Source organism: Chanodichthys erythropterus, chromosome 6 (assembly GCF_024489055.1).
Source record: "Chanodichthys erythropterus isolate Z2021 chromosome 6, ASM2448905v1, whole genome shotgun sequence".
Classification (NCBI taxonomy): Eukaryota; Metazoa; Chordata; class Actinopteri; order Cypriniformes; family Xenocyprididae; genus Chanodichthys; species Chanodichthys erythropterus.
This window is the reverse complement of record NC_090226.1, coordinates 20,337,537-20,358,527: the sequence shown is the minus strand read 5'-3', so window position 1 is coordinate 20,358,527 and position 20,991 is coordinate 20,337,537. Positions and strand designations below refer to the sequence as shown.

Here is a 20,991-nt window from a genome sequence, read left to right as displayed (position 1 = left end):
ACTGTATATATACACAGATATATTATATTTTTTTGTGATTAATCAAGATTAATCAATTTTACTGCATTAAAATAAATAAAATTCAGAATTGCAAAAAAAAAAAAAATAATAATAATAATTCACTATATTTTTAAATTTATATTTTTTGAGAATTACTTGTCAAAATTGCAGACACAAATATATCCAGATACAGTGAGGTCCAAAAGTCTGTGAGCTTCAATGGAAGCACAAAATCTGACAATGTCACAAATGTGCTTTCAGGTTTAAAATACATTTTCAATCCCTTAATTTCAATGTGGTCTTAGAATTTTGAACCCTACTACACAAAATCCCAAGAGATTTTATATATGTATAATGACCACTGAAATAAACTACCGTTCAAAATTTTGGGGTTATTAAGATTTTTTTTTTAATTAAAATTTTAATTCAGCATTAAGAATCGATCAAAATTGAGAATAAAGAAAGACATTTACAATGTTACAAAAGTAACAAAATTAACTTTCTATTATCCTGGAAAAATGTATATTAAGCAATATATTGATAATAATAACAAATGTTTCTTCTTCTATTTTTTTATATATTCAAATATAAAAGTTATTTTAAAATGTAATATTATTTTACAATATTACTGTTTTTCATCTAAATAAATGCAGCCTTTTTTGAGCATAAGAGACTTCCGACCAAAAAAGAGTGTATAAACCCCCACCTACCGTGGGTAAACGTGTAAACCAACCTTTGGAACATCACAGAGAGGATATTTTTGACAAAAGCCTGATCTTCATAGTGATGGAAACTGGCCAGATCAGCACCCAAAGCCCGGCAGAAGAACTGAGCCTCGCTCCAAGTGCGCTGCATCAGGATCTTCTCACTGTGATACACCTAAACGACAAAAAAAAAACAGATAATGATCCAACAGACATGAATGGCAGTAACATACTAAATATTAAGTAAACAATGGGTAAATATGCATCAAACTAAAGATTCAAAACAAGAAAATGAGAGCATGCAGTGACTCTCTATAATGCATTCATGATTATATATACCTTGTAACAGTGAGACAGGCCTTTGCGGCTTTCCCATCCTGTCGGACATGGTGCATTTATATCTATGTGTGGCACGGGAATCAGGGTGTAATTGTTACCGCTCACTTCCTGTTTGCACACAGCCCGAGCCTTAAAGGTGTTACAATTTTTCACCTCCCAGTGACCCAGTGCTTGACCCCCAGACATCACCACACACCCCCCAATACTCACTGCAGACAGAGGGAGAGAGGGTCAAATAAAGAAAGAGCTCTCAGTCTGTTTGTGCCTGCTAGCCCAGGTTTATGACGGTAACCGTTTCAAGCACTTACCTGGCTGGTGTCGGTTCCAATTGTTGTAGTTGAGGGGTGTCGACGAGTTGTCCCAGGTCAGCCAGCGGTACTCTCCACTTCTTTTCTGGTCCTGCAGAGCTGTCCAGTAGGATTGGGAATCAGAGCCTCCCATTTCATTGATCAGACTGTTTAGAAAAGCCTGCTCAAACCTGCCACAGAGAAACCACATGATTGTGATGAATGTATCTGCTTCTTTCATGTTGTAAACGTCTTAATTATCCTTGTATAGTAAGCATTTCCTGACTCAGGTACTCATTTGAGGTTAACACTATATGAAACACATTTCCTGGTTATTCCAGGTTACATAAACTACCATTCAGATGTGAAAGGAAGTTAATACTTTTATTCATCAAAGGATGCAATAAACTGATCAAAAGTGACAGACATTTAAAAAGTTATAAAAGATATTTCTAGGTCAAATTAGTTCTTTTGCATATGCATCAAAGGATCCTTAATGTATAATGGTTTCCCAAAAAATATAAAGCAAAACTGTTTTTAACATTTAACATAATTGAGCAGCAAATCAGCATATTAGAATGATTTCTGAAGGATCATGTGACACTGAAGGCTGCTGAAAATTCAGCTTTGCCATCACATTTAATAATAATATTTCAAAATATTACAGTTTTTACTACATTTTCAGTGAAATAAATGCAGCCATGGTAAGCATTAGAGACTTAAAAAAAAAACATTAAAATAAATTACAGACCACTTACTTTTCCTTAAAGTAGTAAATACAATGTGCAAGTTCAAGTAATTTTGTCATGAAAAAAATAGACATACTAGGTAATTTCATATTTCAAGTTTTATTTAATTCACTTACCAAACTAATGTAGCAATATACAAAGTAACGTATGTGTTAGGTGTTTATCTGACTAAAGTGTACTCTATTCAAATTGTGAACAAACTAATTTGTCACCATTCACATTTACCGCTTACTCTGATCAGTACCAACAAAATTTCATCCAGGCGTTTTCTACATACCTGTTTTCTACAGTAACAAGAGATTTGCAGTAATATCCTCTCACTGCATCTGCAAACGTCTGCTCCTGATCTGTGATCTTATAACACCAGCTGTCCTTCCTTCTCCAGTCCTGCACATGCACACAATACACAAACTTTATACAGATTCTGCAAGGCCTTAACTTGACATACAGATATAAAATGAAGAACATAGCAATATTAACATGCTGAGATAGATTTTAACAGATTTTCCTTGTAGTATGTAGTATAAATATACAGATGAAGCCATGTCAAGTGCAAAATGAGTTAAGACATACTTTTTTCCTGTGTTAAATAATGGCGTATATACAAGTAAATTGACTACCGCAAACTTTTTTTTTTAAGATTTATTTTTGGCATTTTTGCCTTTATTATGATAGAACAGTAAGCAGACAGGAAGCAAAGTGGGAGAGACTCCTCCCGTAAATTTTGTGTCTGAAAGGGAAACTCCTACAAATGAGTATGCAATACGTTCAGTAACCAAAATAACTGTGTCTATGCCTTTTCATTGCCTATTTTTCACTGCGTGTAGTAAATCCTTACAGTAGATTTTAAACGCCAAAGTGGGTTTGCGCTGGCGCAAGCTGTTGGTAAATCTGCCCTATATTATGGAGCGAATTATTTGAGAGAAAATATGGTATATAATACTATTTATACTATAAATAGTGCATAGTTTATTGTAATAGCAGATAATTTGGGGTGAAGCATTAGCTTCAATTTTCCAGTGGCATCTGGCTGTGTTTTCACACCTGTCCTCCATTAACCCTGAGTCCAATAGCCTCAATTCAGTGTCCTTCATATAACCCGGACCAGACTGAAACAGGCATTTTAACAGCTACAAACAGACACAGTCGAGTAGCTGATGCTGAACTTTGAACCTTTTTTTTTCAAGATCAACTTCATATCAAGTTAAAACTGATATGAAGGGGAAAGCATATATTTTAGGTGCTAAAATACTTTTTTCACCATTTTACACTCTTTTTCCTTCAGTAGAATACAAAACCATTACAGTAGATACAAAACAGATAAACGGTTGTTCTTCACATACAGTGCAAGATGATTAAGTGTGGGTGATGAGCGTTCACTAGCACGTGTGCATCTCTGAAAAGTGGCCTTTCTCTGTTAGGTCATATTCGTCACATTTGTCCTTCTCGCAGCCGTCTTGTTTCTTAGCCAGCAAAAGCAGAAACAGAGCGACAGAACAGATCTGAATCAATCTATTGTTCTCCAGCCCTGACCTGCTCTCACCCTCGCTGACGGCCTTTCTGTCCTCTAGACACACGGCCTGTCTGCCCTCTTCACCCCACACAAAGCCCATCTCAAGCACAACCAATCAGAAATGCAGGAAAACAGATGGAACGAGAGTGCCGGTAATGAGATTGATGGGAAAAGGCAGTTCAGAACTGGAGGTTTTTTTTGTTGTTGTTGTTGTTGTTAGGTCAGTTTTTCAAAGACCTCCACTTATTCACTGCATTTTATTCATGTTTCTCATTCAATGTATTTGGAATGACATGCTAAATGTGTGTATATGACTGTTCTGGGGAACTTTTGGTTTGTTTTATGTTCTTGCTGTGCTTTTATTATGAAATATGAATTGCAATCATATTACTAGCCAAGACAAATCTACTTTATTCTACATAGTGGTTTATCCTTTTATCAATTAATCATGAAAAAAATAAATCAGCAAAAAAGATAGGTTATGCAATGTTAATGTTAAGCAAACTACTCCAATAACACTCAATGAATTGTAGGTAAATAATGCAATTTATCAGTCACTCTTTCTCTTTTATAATGTGAACTGAATGAACTATTTGAATGATTCAGAATAAATCACTAACAGTTCAGGTTATTTACAGTAACCTATTGTATATTGTGAGTGAATCACTTACTGAAAAGAATAAATAATTTGTGAATTGACATCATGTTTATTTTAGTATTACTAGTATAGTACAGTATTTTAGTATACCATTACAGTATTTATCAATATTTTTTTAAATGAGCTTTTATTTGTGTACTTTCACTTTTCTTTTTTCATTTTATTAATTTTATATATATATATTATATATAGTTTATATATAGTTTTTGTAATTTCAGAACTTCAACTTAATTTTTTTAATTGAAATTAGTTGCTAAAACATCATTTTGTTTAAGTTTTTCATGTAAAATTTATATATAAAAAACAGCATTTCAATTGCCAAAAACACAATTTTGATAGTTTTAGTTTTGCAGGTCGTAGAAAATACCAGACACATGAAAGATAGCTGTTGTATAGACTAGCAAAACAAGCAAATGACTATAATCTGTAATATTGATTTCCTTTTGGGGTTTTTTCTACTCTAAACCCTAATGCTCTAAATACTTAATTGGTTTGAGTAGGACAAATTTAAATTGAACAAATTAGTTCAGTTAAATTAACTGATATGAGTATTTAGAACTTTCTTTTTTTCTTCAAGTTGGCATTTTTTGTATTTTCTTAGGGTTTACAGTGAAGTAAATAACTCATTTGATTTGCAAGAACTCAAAATAAAAAAGTTAATTAACTAAATATATTATGTTAATTGCTATCAAAAAAAAGAGTAGGCTAAGTCAGTGCTTCAAGTCAGGAGCAATTAACATGCATGAGTACTACAAACTCAAACCTTGATAGTTCTGCTTACTTAAAATTGGGAACATCATAACTCAAAAAATTTGATGTAACTGATTACCTACAAATTTTTATTCAGTAAGACTGCCCTCAGGTTTGAAATTATGTTTCTCCTCACAGAAATGTAACAATATGTGTGTGTGTTATGTTCTCACTTCTGAACATCCTTCATCCCATTCTCCAGCAGGATGCTGGGGAACAAGACCTGACGCCTTACAGATTGCTGAATGCTTCTCTTCACACTCCGCAAACTGCCATCTGCCTTCCTAAAACACACACACACACACACAACACACGAGTCTTTCATCAAGCACACAAAAAGATTCAGCATAGTTTCCTACTGTAACTAACTGGTGACGGATTACGCAGGATAAAGTTTTCATGCAGTGACTGTCTCTGAAATTGCTGTCTCAGTAGCTGTATTATTTATGGGGTTATTCTGGACACATGCTTCCTTCATGACCACATACTGTATGCTCGGTTTATGACTGATGTCCTGTGACATTAATCTGATCTACAACCTCTGATCACACCTTCTGGTCTGCTGTAACACAGATGCGCTTGTCGCCGTGATGATGGGAAGGCTCCTGAGAGTACCAGGATGTGAATGTCACTGGAGAGTTGTCTGACCATTGGACTTCTGGAAGTTTGGCCTCCTTGTGCAAGCCGATCCATACGTTAGAGTCGGGTTCTTCTAACATAACCAACAACATTGTAATCACTGTAACTTCATGTGAATAACATTTAATTTCACTTCAATATAATATCCAGCCAACCACTCAAGAGCAGCAGATTCATCAGCAGTTCCTGTTGGGAGAGGGAGTGGACGCTGACCAGCTCTGCCTCAAGAGCCTTGCATGCGCTAGAAGAGCTGTCCCAGCTCGACTTCTCCTCCAGGTAATGGTAACAAAACCCATTGTGGTCCAACCAACCATCAGGACAAATCGTCTGCTTATATTGCCAGTTATCTTGTAGACAAACAGACAGAGAGAAAATATGAAATTAAATACCACAGTATAGACTACTGCTCAAAAAGTAAAGAAGATTCTTTTCACATACAAATACCGTTATATCCGTCCCAGGGAAAAAATTATATTCATGTTTTTGTATGAAGTCTTTTAAGCTAAAGCCTGCATTAATTTGATCAAAAATACAGCTGTTTAAAAATAGTTTAATTGTAAAATGTTTGTGCATTTTATCCCTGTGATTGCAAAGCTCAATTTTCAACAGGCATAACTCCAGTCCTCACTGTCACATGATCCTTCAGAAATTGATGAAAACAGTTGTGCTGCTTAATATTTTTGTAGAAGCATTTTATACATTTTTCCAGGATTCTTTGACAACTAGAATATTTTAAAGAACAGCATTTATTTTAAATAAAAATCTTTTGTAATATTATAAATGCACTTACTGTCCGTTCTGATCAATTTAATGCATCATTGCTGAATAAAAGTATGAATAAAAAAAAGTTATATATATATATATATTTTTACAGTATAAAACGCTTAGTTCCTGTCCTTGATTCTGATTGGTCAATAGCTGTGTTATATTCACGATAAAACACGGCTATTACCGGTTCACCCAACAGTTCTGTGTTTCACTACACAACACCCTTAGCAACGTAAACTGTCCTATGTTCATAATAAAAAATCTGTTTAAATGTCTGATGTATTATCTTGTCCTTTTAACAGTTAAGGGGTTTTCCCATGACTGACAGCGCTAGTCAAAGCATTTGCTCATCTTGTTCTGTATTCACAACAATTCAGTCTTTTCAGTATAAAAGTCTTCGCTACTGACTGACACACTCATAAAGACAGTCTTTGCCGCCATCTAATGGCATAATAATGTAACTTCTGTTGCTGTTCACGGTCAGGGACTATTTTTTCCGGCGGAAAGAAGGAATGGAAGTTTACTTCATGAAAGGCTGAAGGGGTTTACATAAAGAACTTTTAAACAGTAGTATATGTTCTTTATATAATTTTTGGCCCAATAAAAAAAAAAAAAAAAAAATTGGACTGTACCAATCTGGCCTAAAAGTTTTGGCCATGTCAAATCAATTTCTGTGATCCCTGAATGAAAATGAAAAATTGTGTTTGAAAGACCTTAGTATATTTTTATAAGACAAGAAATAGTGATCCTAAAAGGCTTACATATTTGTCATAAAGGTACTCAATTAAGTTAGCAAGTTAAGTTACTGCAAGTTAAGTTACTGTATCTTTAAAGTCATCAAGCCTACACTTTAAGGAAAGGATTGATTCTTATATTGTTGCCGATGACCCCGACCATATCTATATTTACACACATGCTGTGAGAATATGTGTGTTTGTGTGTGTTTGATAGCCAGGGGCAGGAGTTCAGACTCTAGATGGGCCACAGCTGTTGTGCCTTTGAACAAAACTCAGCACACACCCACATTCTTCTCTTCCAACCAATCACAATCAATGCTGACCATCATGGAAACAATAGTCAATAGTTTGTATTTGAAATTCCCCCAATAATGAGCACTGGAAAATGACACACGTTTTTACGTAATACTGGCTGTTACATGCTGGGACTGAAGCTCAAACGAGACCAAACTTGAGAAAACCTGGTGGATGGAGAGTCTGGGAAAAGTCACACACATTAGAGGGAAAGACAAAAGGCTATTTGAAACGGATGGATGGACGGACATAAAAAGCTGGATTAATGAAAGGAAGGATGAATGAGCAGTCAGATAACTCATCTCTTTACCAAGCGGCTCGGCATTCCGGCTGTAGTTAGTGGTTTTTTTGCAGATGTAGGGCAAGGCTGACTCACAGGACAGACTCTGCCAGGAACCCTGTGTGGAGTTAAACACCCCACACTGCTGGTTCTGCTGCACTGGAGTGGAGGTCAGATCTGGACAGATGAATAAATAGTGAATAGGGCATTTAATAGGTAAAAATGTCCATGAAGAACAATTCTTCTACTTAAAAACATAAGCTAGCTATACCTGCGGTATGACTGACAAGAGCCAACGGAGATCCATCAGACCACTGCCAACCTCCGTGCTGACTGAGATGGTTTAATCCAATCCAGACCATCACACCCATATCTGAGAGTCTTTCTGGTGAAACACAACAACAACAATGAAATACCTTGTTGAAGCACAACAAGACATGTTAGGAAGAATGTTCGAGCTCATCTTTTCCATACAATAGTGGATGGAAATTTATACTGCTAAGGTGCAACAAACAAAGCAAAAGCACCATAAAAGGTGTCCATGTAACTATTAAATTTATCTTATGACTTCAGAAGACTGGGTATTAAATGTCAGAGTACTTTTTTGGTGCTTTTTGTCCTTTTTTGAAACAAGACAGCATAACTATACATAAACACCACAGGTCAAAGGTTTGGAATAATTAATAATAATAATAATAATAATAATAATAATAGTAGTAATAATATGAATAATATTGATGTTTTTTTTTTTTTTAAGTTTCTTAACCCTCTGGAGTCTGAGGCTGATTTGGGGCCTGGAGAACTTTTGACATGCCCTGACATTTGTGCTTTTTTCAGTTGTTCATAAACATATTAATGGAAAAAGTGTCATTACACTGTATTCAGCACAAACTAGGCTACAATAATATGTGAGGAACATGTATGTACATGTTTGTGTTTTTGAAGGAATAACATTTATGCGTGGTTGTTGAAAAAACAAAAAACTTAAGTCACTGAAATAAGGCCAAAAAAAGTATAATAAATCTGTGTTCATAAGACTTTAGGGTATTGGAGGTTGTAGACTAGAGTTTTTGCTTCAAAATTATGTAAAAATTATGCTGCCTACTCCTTCATATTTAACAATATATTGATTTAGTTTTTGTAAGACACTTTTTGCCAAGAAACACAGTATGCAAGGAGGCGTGAATCACCACTGAAAATGGGCCATTCTCACCTGAGAAGACAAAAGAATTGGATAGTAATGAGCTGAAATGACTTGCATATTAATGAGGCATTTCAGTCAGGTAGGCTGTGAAAAAAAACCTTCTGTGATGTCTCAAGCTCATTATGATATATGAAACATACAGAAAAATATTATTACAATATAAAGTAATGGTTTTATATTATACTTTAAAATATAATGTATTTCTGTGATGCAAAGAGTCTGAATATAGGCTTTTAGTTTAAAAGCATGCACATTTGGAGAAATATTGGATTCTCATATGCTTATGTCAATTTTCTATACAGAGGAGTTATTTTTATTTAATATTCACTGTCATTACTATGAGCGCTGGTGTTTTCAATTCATCCTTGAAGTCGGAGGGCGCTCTGTGCATTTTAGTCCACAAATTCATCTAAAAGAAGAAGAGGCTATTCCATGAATGGAGTTTCCAATACATACAGCAGCAGGAGGGCGCTAAAGAAACAAAAACTCATCTAAACTTCATCTGTAGAAGACAAGTAAACAGGAAGTAACTGCATGTCTTCTAGAGATCGCTAACCATGACTTTTACATCCAGATAAACACTTTTCAAGACAATAAATACACGATTGAGATAATAAATGCATGTATTGACTGAATTAGCGTCTGAATAGCGCTGGCTCCGTGGGCGTGGCCGCATTAGCAGATAATGAGCTGAATCACGGATTTCTGACATGGCTCTCTTTTCATACAGATTACATTAACAAAGAAGGTTTGTTTTCGATTTGACTTACATGATTTAAAACCTGACATCTTAACGTTTTTTTAGACATAAGTGTAATTTTTTTGTCATTAGTATTCACTAAGTTACAGTTCATTTTCTGAGAACTATCAGATTGGAGTTCGTTCAGAGGGAGAGGAGAAATCACGCATCATGTTAGTTTTCTTTATTTTACAAAAAGCACAAAATTCTGTTTTTACTCTGAGTGTACACAAATGAAAGAAGATATTCCACAGATTAAAATGGTGTATAACTCTTAATTGTATGTGCAACATTGACGGAGTATTTTGAGTCTCTTTCACACTGATAAGAAAAAAACCACGGTGGTATCGCCGGCGATACCGTCAGACCTCAGAGTGTTAAGCTCACCAAGGATACATTTGATCAAAAATGCAGTGACAACAGTTATATTGTGTAATACTACTAAAATTTTAAATAATTGCTTTCTATTTGAATGTATTTTAAAATGTAAGCTAAATTTTCAGCATCATGACTGCAGTCTTCAGTGTCACATGATTATCATCATTGTTGAAAACAATGATATGTTCTTTTCTTCATTTGATGGATATAAAGTAAAAGTATGTTTCTTTTGTAACATAATAAATCTTACTGTAATTTTTGATCAATTTAATGTGTCTTTGCTAAATTAAAGTACTAATTTCTTTCATTATTTAAAAATCTTACTTGCATAAACTTTTTAATGGTAGTGCATCACGGTTTCCACAAATAATTAAGCAGTTATGCTGTTTTCAACATTAATAATAATAAGAAATGTTTCTTGAGCACCAAATCAACATATTACAATGATTTCTGAAGGATCATGTGACACTGAAGACTGGAGTAATGGCTTCTGAAAATTTAGCTTTACAATAGCAGAAATAAATTACATTTTAAAATACATTAAAATAGAAAATATTTCACAATATTACTGTTTTTAATGTATTTTTTCATCAAATAAATGTAGCCTTGGTGAGCATAAGAGACTTCTTTCAAAAACAATAAAAAGTCTTAATTATTCCATACTTTTGTACTTTCCTTCAATGGAAATCTTCTTTTGTGTATCACAAGAAAAAAATAAAAATAAAATACAAGGTTAGAATGACAAGGAGGTGAGTAAATGATAACAAATGTTTCATTTTTAAGTGAATGTATCCTTTAACTAGCTAAACTAGCATGACTTTCTTAAACCAGCTTCACCAGACAGACCATGCTCATAGACCAGCTAAATTTAGCTACATGGCAAATACAATGGCTATGTTAGTTATCCACCAGTGAGACCAAACCCATACCAACATTAACCAATGCATAATCTCAAAATAATCAAAATAACCTGAATGTGCAAACATTTGAGCTTGTGTATACCTCTGATATAGCTCTGTTCACTGGACTGTGTGATGGACAGAAGACTCCCTCCCTGTGCTTGACAGGAAGTTAGAGCTTGACTCCAGGTAAGGATGGAGTACAAGTTAAACTGGTAACAGGCGTTCAGCTCCGGATGGCTCTCCCAGAATTCATTGCAGCCTGACACTGAAGAAAACACACATAGATAGGCTATAATTTGTTCCTTTAATTAGTATCTACTCAAAATACACTACCATTCAAAAGCTTGGGGTCAGTAAGAAGGCTCTATTTGATAAATAGTCAAATATATATCTATATATATATATATATATATATATATATATATATATATATATATATAATTAATATATTTCAAATTGTGTTTTATTCCTGTGATGGCAAAGCTGAATTTTCAGCATCATGACTCTTCAGTGTCACATGATTCTAATATGCTGATTTGATGATCAAGAAACATTTATTATTATTATCAAAGTTGTGCTGTTGAATATCCTTGTGGAAACCATGATAGAAATCTTTTGTAACATTATAAATGTCCTTACTGTCACTTTTTATTTATTTAATGTGTACTTGTTGAATAGAAATATTAATTTCTTTCAAAAATGTTTGACCCCAAACTTGTGTAGTGTAGAAAAAATACATATTTAAATTAATTAGTATGTGGTTTTACCTGAATTGGGGCAAAAGCCCCATTTCTCATCTTGATCATAATGGTTTGTGGTGGCACACCAGAGGTGACGGTCCTCTCTGCCCTCAGAGGTACAATCCCAGAACCATTTATTGTTGTATCTGAAGGGTATGGAGCAAGTCATTCCATGGGAGTTTCCCTGTAGAGTGTGGATGTCTGCCAATGGCAAGAAAAAAACAGAACAAGTAGAATCTGTCTGACTCCGGCCACATCAAATTAACCTCATCAAACAATCCACTGAATGCACTAGTCTGATAGGTGACCTTTTTGGTTAACCAAAATTGGGCATCAGTTTTGCATTGAAACTGATATCTAGAGAGAGGTTTGACAGCAGTTTAGTTTAAGTAAGTTTATGTTCTGCCAAATTACAGTCATGTGGTGCAGCCAACATGCAGAAGCTTTCAGGAAACATAAAACAGGAAATTACCCCTGATGACCCTCATAGCTTTTTGTCAAGGTCAGTAGTATATCAACATGTACTCAAAATGTACTCAAACTGTAAGAAAAATGATATTAATTTTTATTTTACGGTTACACTGAGTCAATAAACTGAAATCTTTCTTGAAAATGGTATAAAAGTTTTTCAGAACCATATGAAATCAGCATGAATACAAATAGTACATGAACTTGGTCCATGTGTTTTTGGCACTGGTGTGGACACTAATGTAGTTATAGTTGTTATTCTTGGGGTGAATGGGCCATTAAACTAGATTTTAACTTTTGCTTTATCATGGACACTCATATTTGTCATTGATCTTAGTTAGAAAAAAGTATCTGAAGACATCTTACCTTCGTACGGGTAAGCGCAAGGCCCTTCACCAGCTGCCCCATAAATCCTCCACTGTTGCATAACGGCCTTCTTTACCACCACTTTTGAGTCCACCACCGCTAGCTTATTATTCATCGCTCCGTACAACATGCTCCCCCCCCCACAGCGCCACCACATGGTTGGGAGGGAAACACCACACTCAAAGACACCCACGTCAGGCTGCAGCTTGGTCGTGTTGATCCCTAGACATCGACTGGTGCCCAGATTGTAGAGACGGTGCCTGGACACCCATTTCCAAAGCAGGCCGGCAGATGGGGGCTCACAGCTGGCCAGAGATAGACCGGACGAGTCTGCTAGGAGGCACCGCTCCTGCGATACACTTTCCAACCGGAAAACACCTTTACCTGAGACACACAAACACAGATGCATGGCAATGTTGAATATAGTAGCTTTCGAATTGGTCAAGCTAAAGCATATTTTCTTGTCGTATCTAATACATTTGGGAGATGTGAGGCCCTAGGGATTTTTGACCAGTGGGAAAAGGCTTTCTTTAGGAGTATTATATAGCCATTTACATGCAGAGCCATGTTAGATTATAAAGGCAAGTGATATTGGAGATTCTAAGCCTTTCAGAGGCACTGAGGTATCAGACAGGTCTGATTATGCAGCGAACAGATAGAAAGATAGAGCTGCTATCTCCAGTTTCACCTCCACAAATGGGGCTTAATATTTCAGAGTTCTCAGAGACGACAGGGCTGAGGGTCTTTTGTGGGTGTTGACACGAAAGAGTAATTGAAGATACAGGCCAAAGACAAAGATATTCTCAAACAGTCGAACACACACAGAGTATTGTAAAACTTCAAAGGGACGTTATGCATTATCCTCGCCATATGTCTGAGAGCAAGAAATTTGCTTGTAAGTATATAGGAAGTATAGGATTTTCTTGTCTGGTAGTGGTATTTTCATTTAGCTTGTGCTGAGAATGGAAATAATATTTTTTTTCATCTTCAGTGTTTTAAAACACGTAAATAAAATGGCTTAGTCCTTCACACAATGTCTTTTTAAAAATAGCTGAAGATCTTTACATGTTTTTAAAATGGAAAAGATTAGATTCACAGTGAGAGGTGTAGTTCTTCTTTAAATTTAGTGTCATTTCCCTGGAATACTTTAAAGGGTTAGTTCACCCAAGAATGAAAATTCTGTCATTAATTACTCATCCTCATGTCGTTCCACACCAGTAAGACTTTCCTTCATCTCCAGAACACAAATTAAGGTCTTTTTGATGAAATCTGAGAGCTTTCTGTGACTGTCCCTCTATAGACAGCTATGTGACTACCACTTTGACACTTAAAGGTGCCCTAGAACTTTTTTTAAAAAGATGTAATATAAGTCTAAGGTGTCCCCTGAATGTGTCTGTGAAGTTTCAGCTCAAAATACCCAATAGATTTTTTTTTTATTCATTTTTTTAACTGCCTATTTTGGGGCATCATTATAAATGAGCCGATTTAGGGCTACTGGCCCTTTAATTCTCGTGCTCCACGCCCACAGAGTTTGCACTTGCCTTGAACAGTGCATAAACAAAGTTTACACAGCTAATATAACCCTCAAATGGATCTTTACAAAGTGTTCGTCATGCATGCGTCGGATTATGTGAGTATTGTATACTGTTATATTGTTTACATTTGATTCTGAATGAATATGAGGCTGTGCTCTGTGGCTAACGGCTAATGCTACACTGTTGGAGAGATTTATAAAGAATGAAGTTGTGTTTATGAATTATACAGACTGCAAGTGTTTAAAAATAAAAATATAGACGGCTCTTATCTCCGCGAATACAGTAAGAAACGATGGTAACTAACCACATTTAACAGTACATTAGCAACATGCTAACGATAAATTTAGAAAGACAATTTACAAATATCACTAAAAATATCATGATATCATGGATCATGTCAGTTATTATTCCTCCATCTGCCATTTTTCACTATTGTTCTTTCTTGCTTACCTAGTCTGTTGATTCACCTGTGCAGATCCAGACATTAATACTGGCTGCCCTTGTCTAATGCCTTTCATAATGTTGGGAACATGGGCTGGTATATGCAAATATTGGGGTTGTGTTGAGATTCACCTGTTCTTCTGAGGTCTTTTAAACAAATTAGATTTATTTAAAAAGGAGGAAACAATGGAGTTTGAGACTCACTGTATGTCATTTCCATGTACTGAACTCTTGTTATTTAACTACGCCAAGATAAATTTAATTTTTCATTCGAGGGCACCTTTAAAAATTGAGGGGTTTAGTCCAAATTTTCTGAAGAGACTCAATCGCTTAATATGATGAACAGATTTAATTTAGGCTTTTAGTCACATTTAAACAATGATCAGCGAACATCAAGAGAAGAAGCTCAACAGAAACTGCTTGACGCGCAAGAACAAGCCTCTTGCAGAAGCTCAAACGTGCGTAACACACGAGAATGAACCTCATCGGTTCACACACTTCAAGCAAACATGCTTGAGCTTCTGTTTACCATAACTGATGTGTGAGTTGATTAATGTTTACATGTGAATAAAAGCTTAAATTAAATCTGTTCATCATATAAAGCGATCGAGTCTCTTCAGAAAATTTAGACTAGACCGCTCAAATCATATAGATTAGTTTTACTATCTCTTTATGAACTTTTTGAAGCGTTAAAGTGGTATTTGCATAGCTGTCTATGGAGGGACAGAAAGCTGTCAGATTTCATCTAAACAATCTTTATTTGTGTTCTGACATGAGGGTCAGGGTTCCCACACATTTTCCATTTCAAAATTCCATACTTTTCCAGACCTCCTTCCACATGATTTCTGTCATTGGTAAGCCTTGGTCTCCTTTTCTCTGCTTCATGTTTGCCCTAGTCCAGGTCCTACAGTCTTTTAGTGTCTTTTAAATCAGTGTTTGATTGTTGAAATAAAGTTTTATATTTAGTATTCACATCTAGGTCCTTCTATTCTTAAAACCACCTGTTTGACTTTTAAGTACTAATATATTCCCTGTTTAACTGGGTGGCGTAGTGACTTAGTTTGTTTCCCTTTCCGACCATACCACTCACTATATAGGCGTAAATATTTAATTTGTTTAACATTTTATTAAATCGATAAATTTACTTTATAGACATCCTTCTCTGATTTATCAATTCTTCTCTCGGTTTGCTCTGTTGTTGGTATTGGTTGTTGGTATCGGAGCATTTAGGAGTAGCCTACAAGTGCGAGTAGCCTACACAAGCGCGCATAACCTGATTTTGCTGAGTTCAACATGTTCCTGGGTCAACATTTTTGTTGATCCTGGAACAACATTCAAATCAACCAATCAGATTTAAGGGACAAGTTTACAGATTATGTCAAGTTTAGGTTTAAAATCATGAATTGGTGCTTCTACATCAGTGTTATTCATCTATCATTTCCATCTGATTTTTGGGATAACTTATGGGTAGGGTTAGATTTAGAATAGGAATAGGGTTAATTTTCAGACTGGAATGTTGTTCCAGGGTCAACAAAATATGTTGACCCAGGAACGCATCTAACTCAGCAAAATCAGGATGTGCACACAACACAGTATCGCAATTTCCCTAATATTTTAGAAATGTATACCTTTGGAAACATATCTGCAAAGTGCAAAGAGAAGGAACAGGTGATGTGTATGAACTAAATTGTTGTAGGGGGGTTTAGGGGCATCGTCCCCCAGGAGATTTTTGTGATTTTAAAATGTAAACGAAGCATTCTGGTGCATGCTGACAAGAAAATAAATGGAAAAAATAACACTTGCTTCAAGTAAAAAAAAATAATAATAAAATAATTGGCACTAGGGCTGGGCAGATAGATTCACAGATTCACGCATTCAATATTGAAGCACATGTTAAGTACAAATACAATGATTACGCAATAGCCTATAGTGCATATGTTTAGAAAACATATGTTTAGTTCTTTTTTGTAGCTGATTAATGAGTTTTTGGACAATGAATGGCTTTTTTGAGGTAGGCTAAATGTGTCATTTTTAAAAGCTGTTTTAATGACGTCTTTCTGCTGTTGAAACACTGATTGATCGATTACATGTGACATGATACAGATTTCGGTAAGTTGTACTGTATCTTTCAACATACCTATGGATGTTCAATCATGTTTATTCTGTGTTGTAGCTAGTAAAGCGAAAGAGACGGTCGGTTCACGAGCGCTACAGCGATCTGTCACACCATAGAGCACCAAGAAAGATCACGACTCACTCCAGCTTATGGGAAAGTAGCCCATTTTCGATTCTTGTGAGAATCTTGTGACACACACACACACACACACACTCACCCCCCCAACTCAAATGAAATCTACACGATTCACATAAATGACATATTTTGATTCAAAAATCATAAAGTGACTAGTTTGCAGGTATGATAAATTAGAAAACTGAATAGATCCAGTAGTCTGGAAACACAAATATTTTTCAATACGCTTAATTTCTTTTTTCCAGACCTGGAAATTACTCAAATCAAATTCCATACTTTTCCAAAATGCATAGGAACCCTGGAAGGTGAGTAAATGATGACAGAATTTTCAATTTGGGGTGAACTAACCCTTTAAGGAGACAAATATGTCCTAGAGTTATCTTTACCTTTTTTTCTATTTTATTTTTATATTTTTTATTTATGTTACTTTCTTATTTAGTACACTTAGTGTGTTCAAACCTGTTTCTTCTGAGGAATACATAGGAAGATATTTTGAAGCATATGTTGTTGTTTGTATGTTTTTTGTCCATACAATAAAATTCCATGGGGTCCAGTGTTGTTTTGGAGCCCAATGACTTTAATTCTATGAACAAAAACAGCAGAACATTATTCAAAATATCTTCAACAGACACATAAAGGCTCATTTTTGGGTGAAAGTGTCCTATACTTTACCTGAATTCCTCCTACTTCTTGAAACAAATCTGAAAGTGTTCCATGACCTTAAATATCTCAGTGACAGATTAATTATTTGCTATGTGAGATCATAATACTCTCTGGAACAGCAAGACCCAAATGTGGTATGTTGAGCGTGTTGTTACCGGTCTGAGTGAGTGAGGGTGTAGGTGTGTGTTTATGTAAGTGTTGCTGACCTCAGCTGACCCTGTTTATAACCAGCAGGGTGACTCACAACACTGGTTCCAAAGCAAATTTATACCTGAGAGCAATGCTAGTCATTTTGGATTAAAGCATCTGCCAAATGCATGAATGAAAATGTAAATGCATTGTGACTGTAACGAATCAGGCTGTTGGACAAACTTCAGAAACCCACTGTATCCTTCGGGGGGGGGGGTCATACTTGTGGCATTCTGTTTATTAGAGAAGAAGTAATGCAGTATACTGTATTATCCACAAGATTTGCTCAATTTTAGTCTTTAAGGGAAAATGTGGACAGCATGCCGAAATAAAAACATGATGAATGTAAAACCTGATAGATAGATTATTTTTAATCATTTTTTAATTTATTTTTTAATTATTATTTTAAAAGATATTTTTTCTAGCAGTGGTTTTGTTAAATGTTAAAGGGTTAGTTCACCCAAAAATGAAAATTCTGTCATTTATTACTCACCCTCATGTCGTTCCACACCCGTAAGACCTTCATTCATCTTCGGAACACAAATTAAGATATTTTAGTTGAAATCCGATGGCTCAGTAAGGCCTGCATATAGGGAGCAATGACATTTCCTCTCTCAAGATCCATAAAGGTACTAAAAACATATTTAAATTAGTTCATGTGAGTACAGTGGCTCAATATTAATATTATAAAGCGACAAGAATATTTTTGGTGTGCCAAAAAAACAAAATAACGACTTATTTAGTGATGGCCAATTTCAAAACACTGCTTCAGGAAGCATCGGAGCATAATGAATCAGCGTGTCGAATCAGCTGATCGGAGCGCCAAAGTCACATGATTTCAGCAGTTTGGCAGTTTGACATGCGATCCGAATCATGATTCGACACGCTGATTCATTATGCTCTAATGCTTCCTGAAGCAGTGTTTTGAAATCACTAAATAAGTCGTTATTTTGTTTTTTTGGCGCACCAAAAATATTCTTGTTGCTTTATAATATTAATATTGAACCACTGTACTCACATGAACTGTTTTAAATATGTTTTTAGTACCATTATGGATCTTGAGAAAGGCAATGTCATTGCTCCCTTTTTGCAGGCCTTACTGAGTGAGCCATTGGATTTCAACTAAAACATCTTAATTTGTGTTCCGAAGATTAACGAAGGTCTTATGGGTGTGGAACGGCATGAGGGTAAGTAATAAATGACAGAATTTTCTAACCCTTTAAATCAATTATAAAACCACACTATAGCCAAGTATCACCTTTAGGCCATCACCTCACAAAAGAACAACATAAGGTCTATATAATAAAGGTAGTGTTACCTGAAAAGTTGAACTGTGTTCTTAAAGGGTTAGTTCACTCAAAAATTAAAATTCTGTGATTTATTACTCACCCTCATGTCGTTCCACATCCGTAAGACCTTTGTTCACCTTCGGAACATAAATTAAGATATTTTTGATGAAGTCTGAGCAGTTTCTGTCCCTCCATAGAGATCCAATGCAACTACCACTCCAAGGTCCAGAAAGGTAGGGAAAAACATCATTAAAAGTACTCCATGTGACTCCAGTGGTTTAACCTGTTTTATGAAGCTACATGAGTGCTCTGTTTGTGCAAAGAAAAAAAACATAATTTACCACTTTATTTATAAAATATTATTATCCAAAGCGTGTTCACGCAACAATGCTAACTCTCGCGTGAACACAAACATGCATGCATTGTGATGCTCTTGTGAACACTCGCGCATGTGCGTTGTGTTGATGCGCGAATCTGAACACAACACGCATGTGCCGTGATGCTCTCGTGAATATTTTTTTAAGTAAAGTGGTAAATTAAGTTTCTTTGCGCAAACAGAGCACTCATGTAGCTTCATAAAACTGAGGTTAAACTACTGAAGTCACAAGGAGTACTGTAATGATGTTTTCCCTACCTTTCTGGACCTTGGAGTGGTAGTTGCGTTCGATCTCTATGGAGGGACAGAAATCTCTCATTAAAAAAAAAAAAATCTTAATTTGTGTTTCGAAGATGAATGAAGGTCTTACGGATGTCTAACTACATGAGGGTGAGTAATTCATTTTCATTTTTGGGTGAACTATCCCTTTAACATGTATGTCAATGTGTACCGGGGCAAGTTGTCATAACATAATTTGACAATTAAATTAAATTAGTTGGCCAAATCAATTATTTGATATTTTGTCTGTTGTTTCCTTTCACAGTATTGCAGAATGCCGGATTCCATTGTGAAACATATAGCCTATTGTTAAACATAATTGTGTTTGCTATTGGGTCATGTTGTCAAAAGTTAAACATTTGTTCAATAAAAAGTATCTTTTTTTTTTTTGTTTTTGTAAATATTCCTTATTTTTATTTAAAAGTTTTAAGTGTACTTTGAGTTTCTTCCAAACGGTCTCTGTATTGTATCATGTGATGAGCAACCGCCTATCGGTTAATTTGTGGACAACAAACTTTCACTAAGTTTAATGGGCAGCAGTTGTGTAACTCTTAAAACACATTACTAAACATATTTTGTTTACTCTCCCGCTTGAGACTGAACTAATAGTCTGTGCAGGTTTACCTCAGACAAGGAATGACACACTACGGTCTTTCATAGAGAAGAGCTGGACTACGCTCTACATACTAATGTAATCTGCAGAGCACAGCAGACTTCATCTAACGTTACACGATAAACTCTGATCCTGACCAAACCCACGCACCCATACCATCGCGCAAAGAATCGTTTCAGTAAGATATTTCACATATATGTCGCGCAGGCCGATTGCACTTACTGTACAGCTCGAGAAGTTGAGTTTTGTTCCAAACTTCAGATTTGTCCGACACTTCCGCAGCAGCACAGGCGAAAATATTGACATAAAGCAGCATATAAAGGACATAAAACGCTTCATGGAAGCGAATACGAAGAGTTTGAGTGTATCCTTGCATTTCCATTGGAGTTGAGCGCGCCGCATAGACTCCAGCCTGTTTTTCTCCACACTTTCCGCAAGTTTTTAGATTCTCTACGTCACTGGTCTCTCCATAGGGCAGAAAAAGGCAAAATATTCCTCTCTTCTTACAGCCCGTCTGCTCTAAACGCGACGCGACCAGAGTCGAACGCTGACAGTCAGAAGCGTTTTAGATTCGCGTTGAGTCGCGTTACTCGCGTGCAGCGTTTGACAAATCGCTTCCATTAAATGTACATCTTGCTCTACAAAACAGAAGCTGCATCTAAAATGGCTTATATTTCCACGAAAACGTGATTTTACACAGTTTAATGCTACACGACTCATTATAATTGCATTTACACAGCAATTACAAATGTAGAAATAATAGTTTGAAGACACTCATCTCGGGCTTATAGCTAACTGAATTCTTGTAACACTGAAACAAGCATTTTCTGTAAAGCTGCT

The 20,991-nt window shown here is 35.6% G+C and overlaps 1 protein-coding gene across 4 annotated transcripts in view; it reads right to left on the bottom strand.

Moving 5' to 3' along the window:
- Positions 1 to 20,612, bottom strand: part of pla2r1 (phospholipase A2 receptor 1) — a 34,332-nt gene extending 13,720 nt beyond the window's left edge. Inside the window, exons 1-14 of one of the 4 annotated variants that reach the window (XM_067388378.1) lie at positions 17,415 to 17,543; positions 17,275 to 17,325; positions 12,516 to 12,899; positions 11,709 to 11,882; positions 11,042 to 11,206; positions 7,990 to 8,103; positions 7,749 to 7,895; positions 5,795 to 5,986; positions 5,552 to 5,712; positions 5,174 to 5,284; positions 2,357 to 2,466; positions 1,352 to 1,521; positions 1,044 to 1,252; positions 734 to 879 (exon numbers count right to left, since the gene is read on the bottom strand). In XM_067388378.1, coding sequence (XP_067244479.1) covers positions 734 to 879; positions 1,044 to 1,252; positions 1,352 to 1,521; positions 2,357 to 2,466; positions 5,174 to 5,284; positions 5,552 to 5,712; positions 5,795 to 5,986; positions 7,749 to 7,895; positions 7,990 to 8,103; positions 11,042 to 11,206; positions 11,709 to 11,882; positions 12,516 to 12,899; positions 17,275 to 17,287 — 2,096 coding nt within the window. In that variant the 5' untranslated portion in view covers positions 17,288 to 17,325; positions 17,415 to 17,543. Of the gene's footprint in view, positions 1 to 733; positions 880 to 1,043; positions 1,253 to 1,351; positions 1,522 to 2,356; positions 2,467 to 5,173; positions 5,285 to 5,551; positions 5,713 to 5,794; positions 5,987 to 7,748; positions 7,896 to 7,989; positions 8,104 to 11,041; positions 11,207 to 11,708; positions 11,883 to 12,515; positions 12,900 to 17,201; positions 17,326 to 17,414; positions 17,544 to 20,373 lie in introns of those variants that run through there. The other 3 variants (XM_067388376.1, XM_067388380.1, XM_067388377.1) reach the window with 3 other exon arrangements.
- Between the last annotated feature and the right edge of the window lie 379 nt (positions 20,613 to 20,991).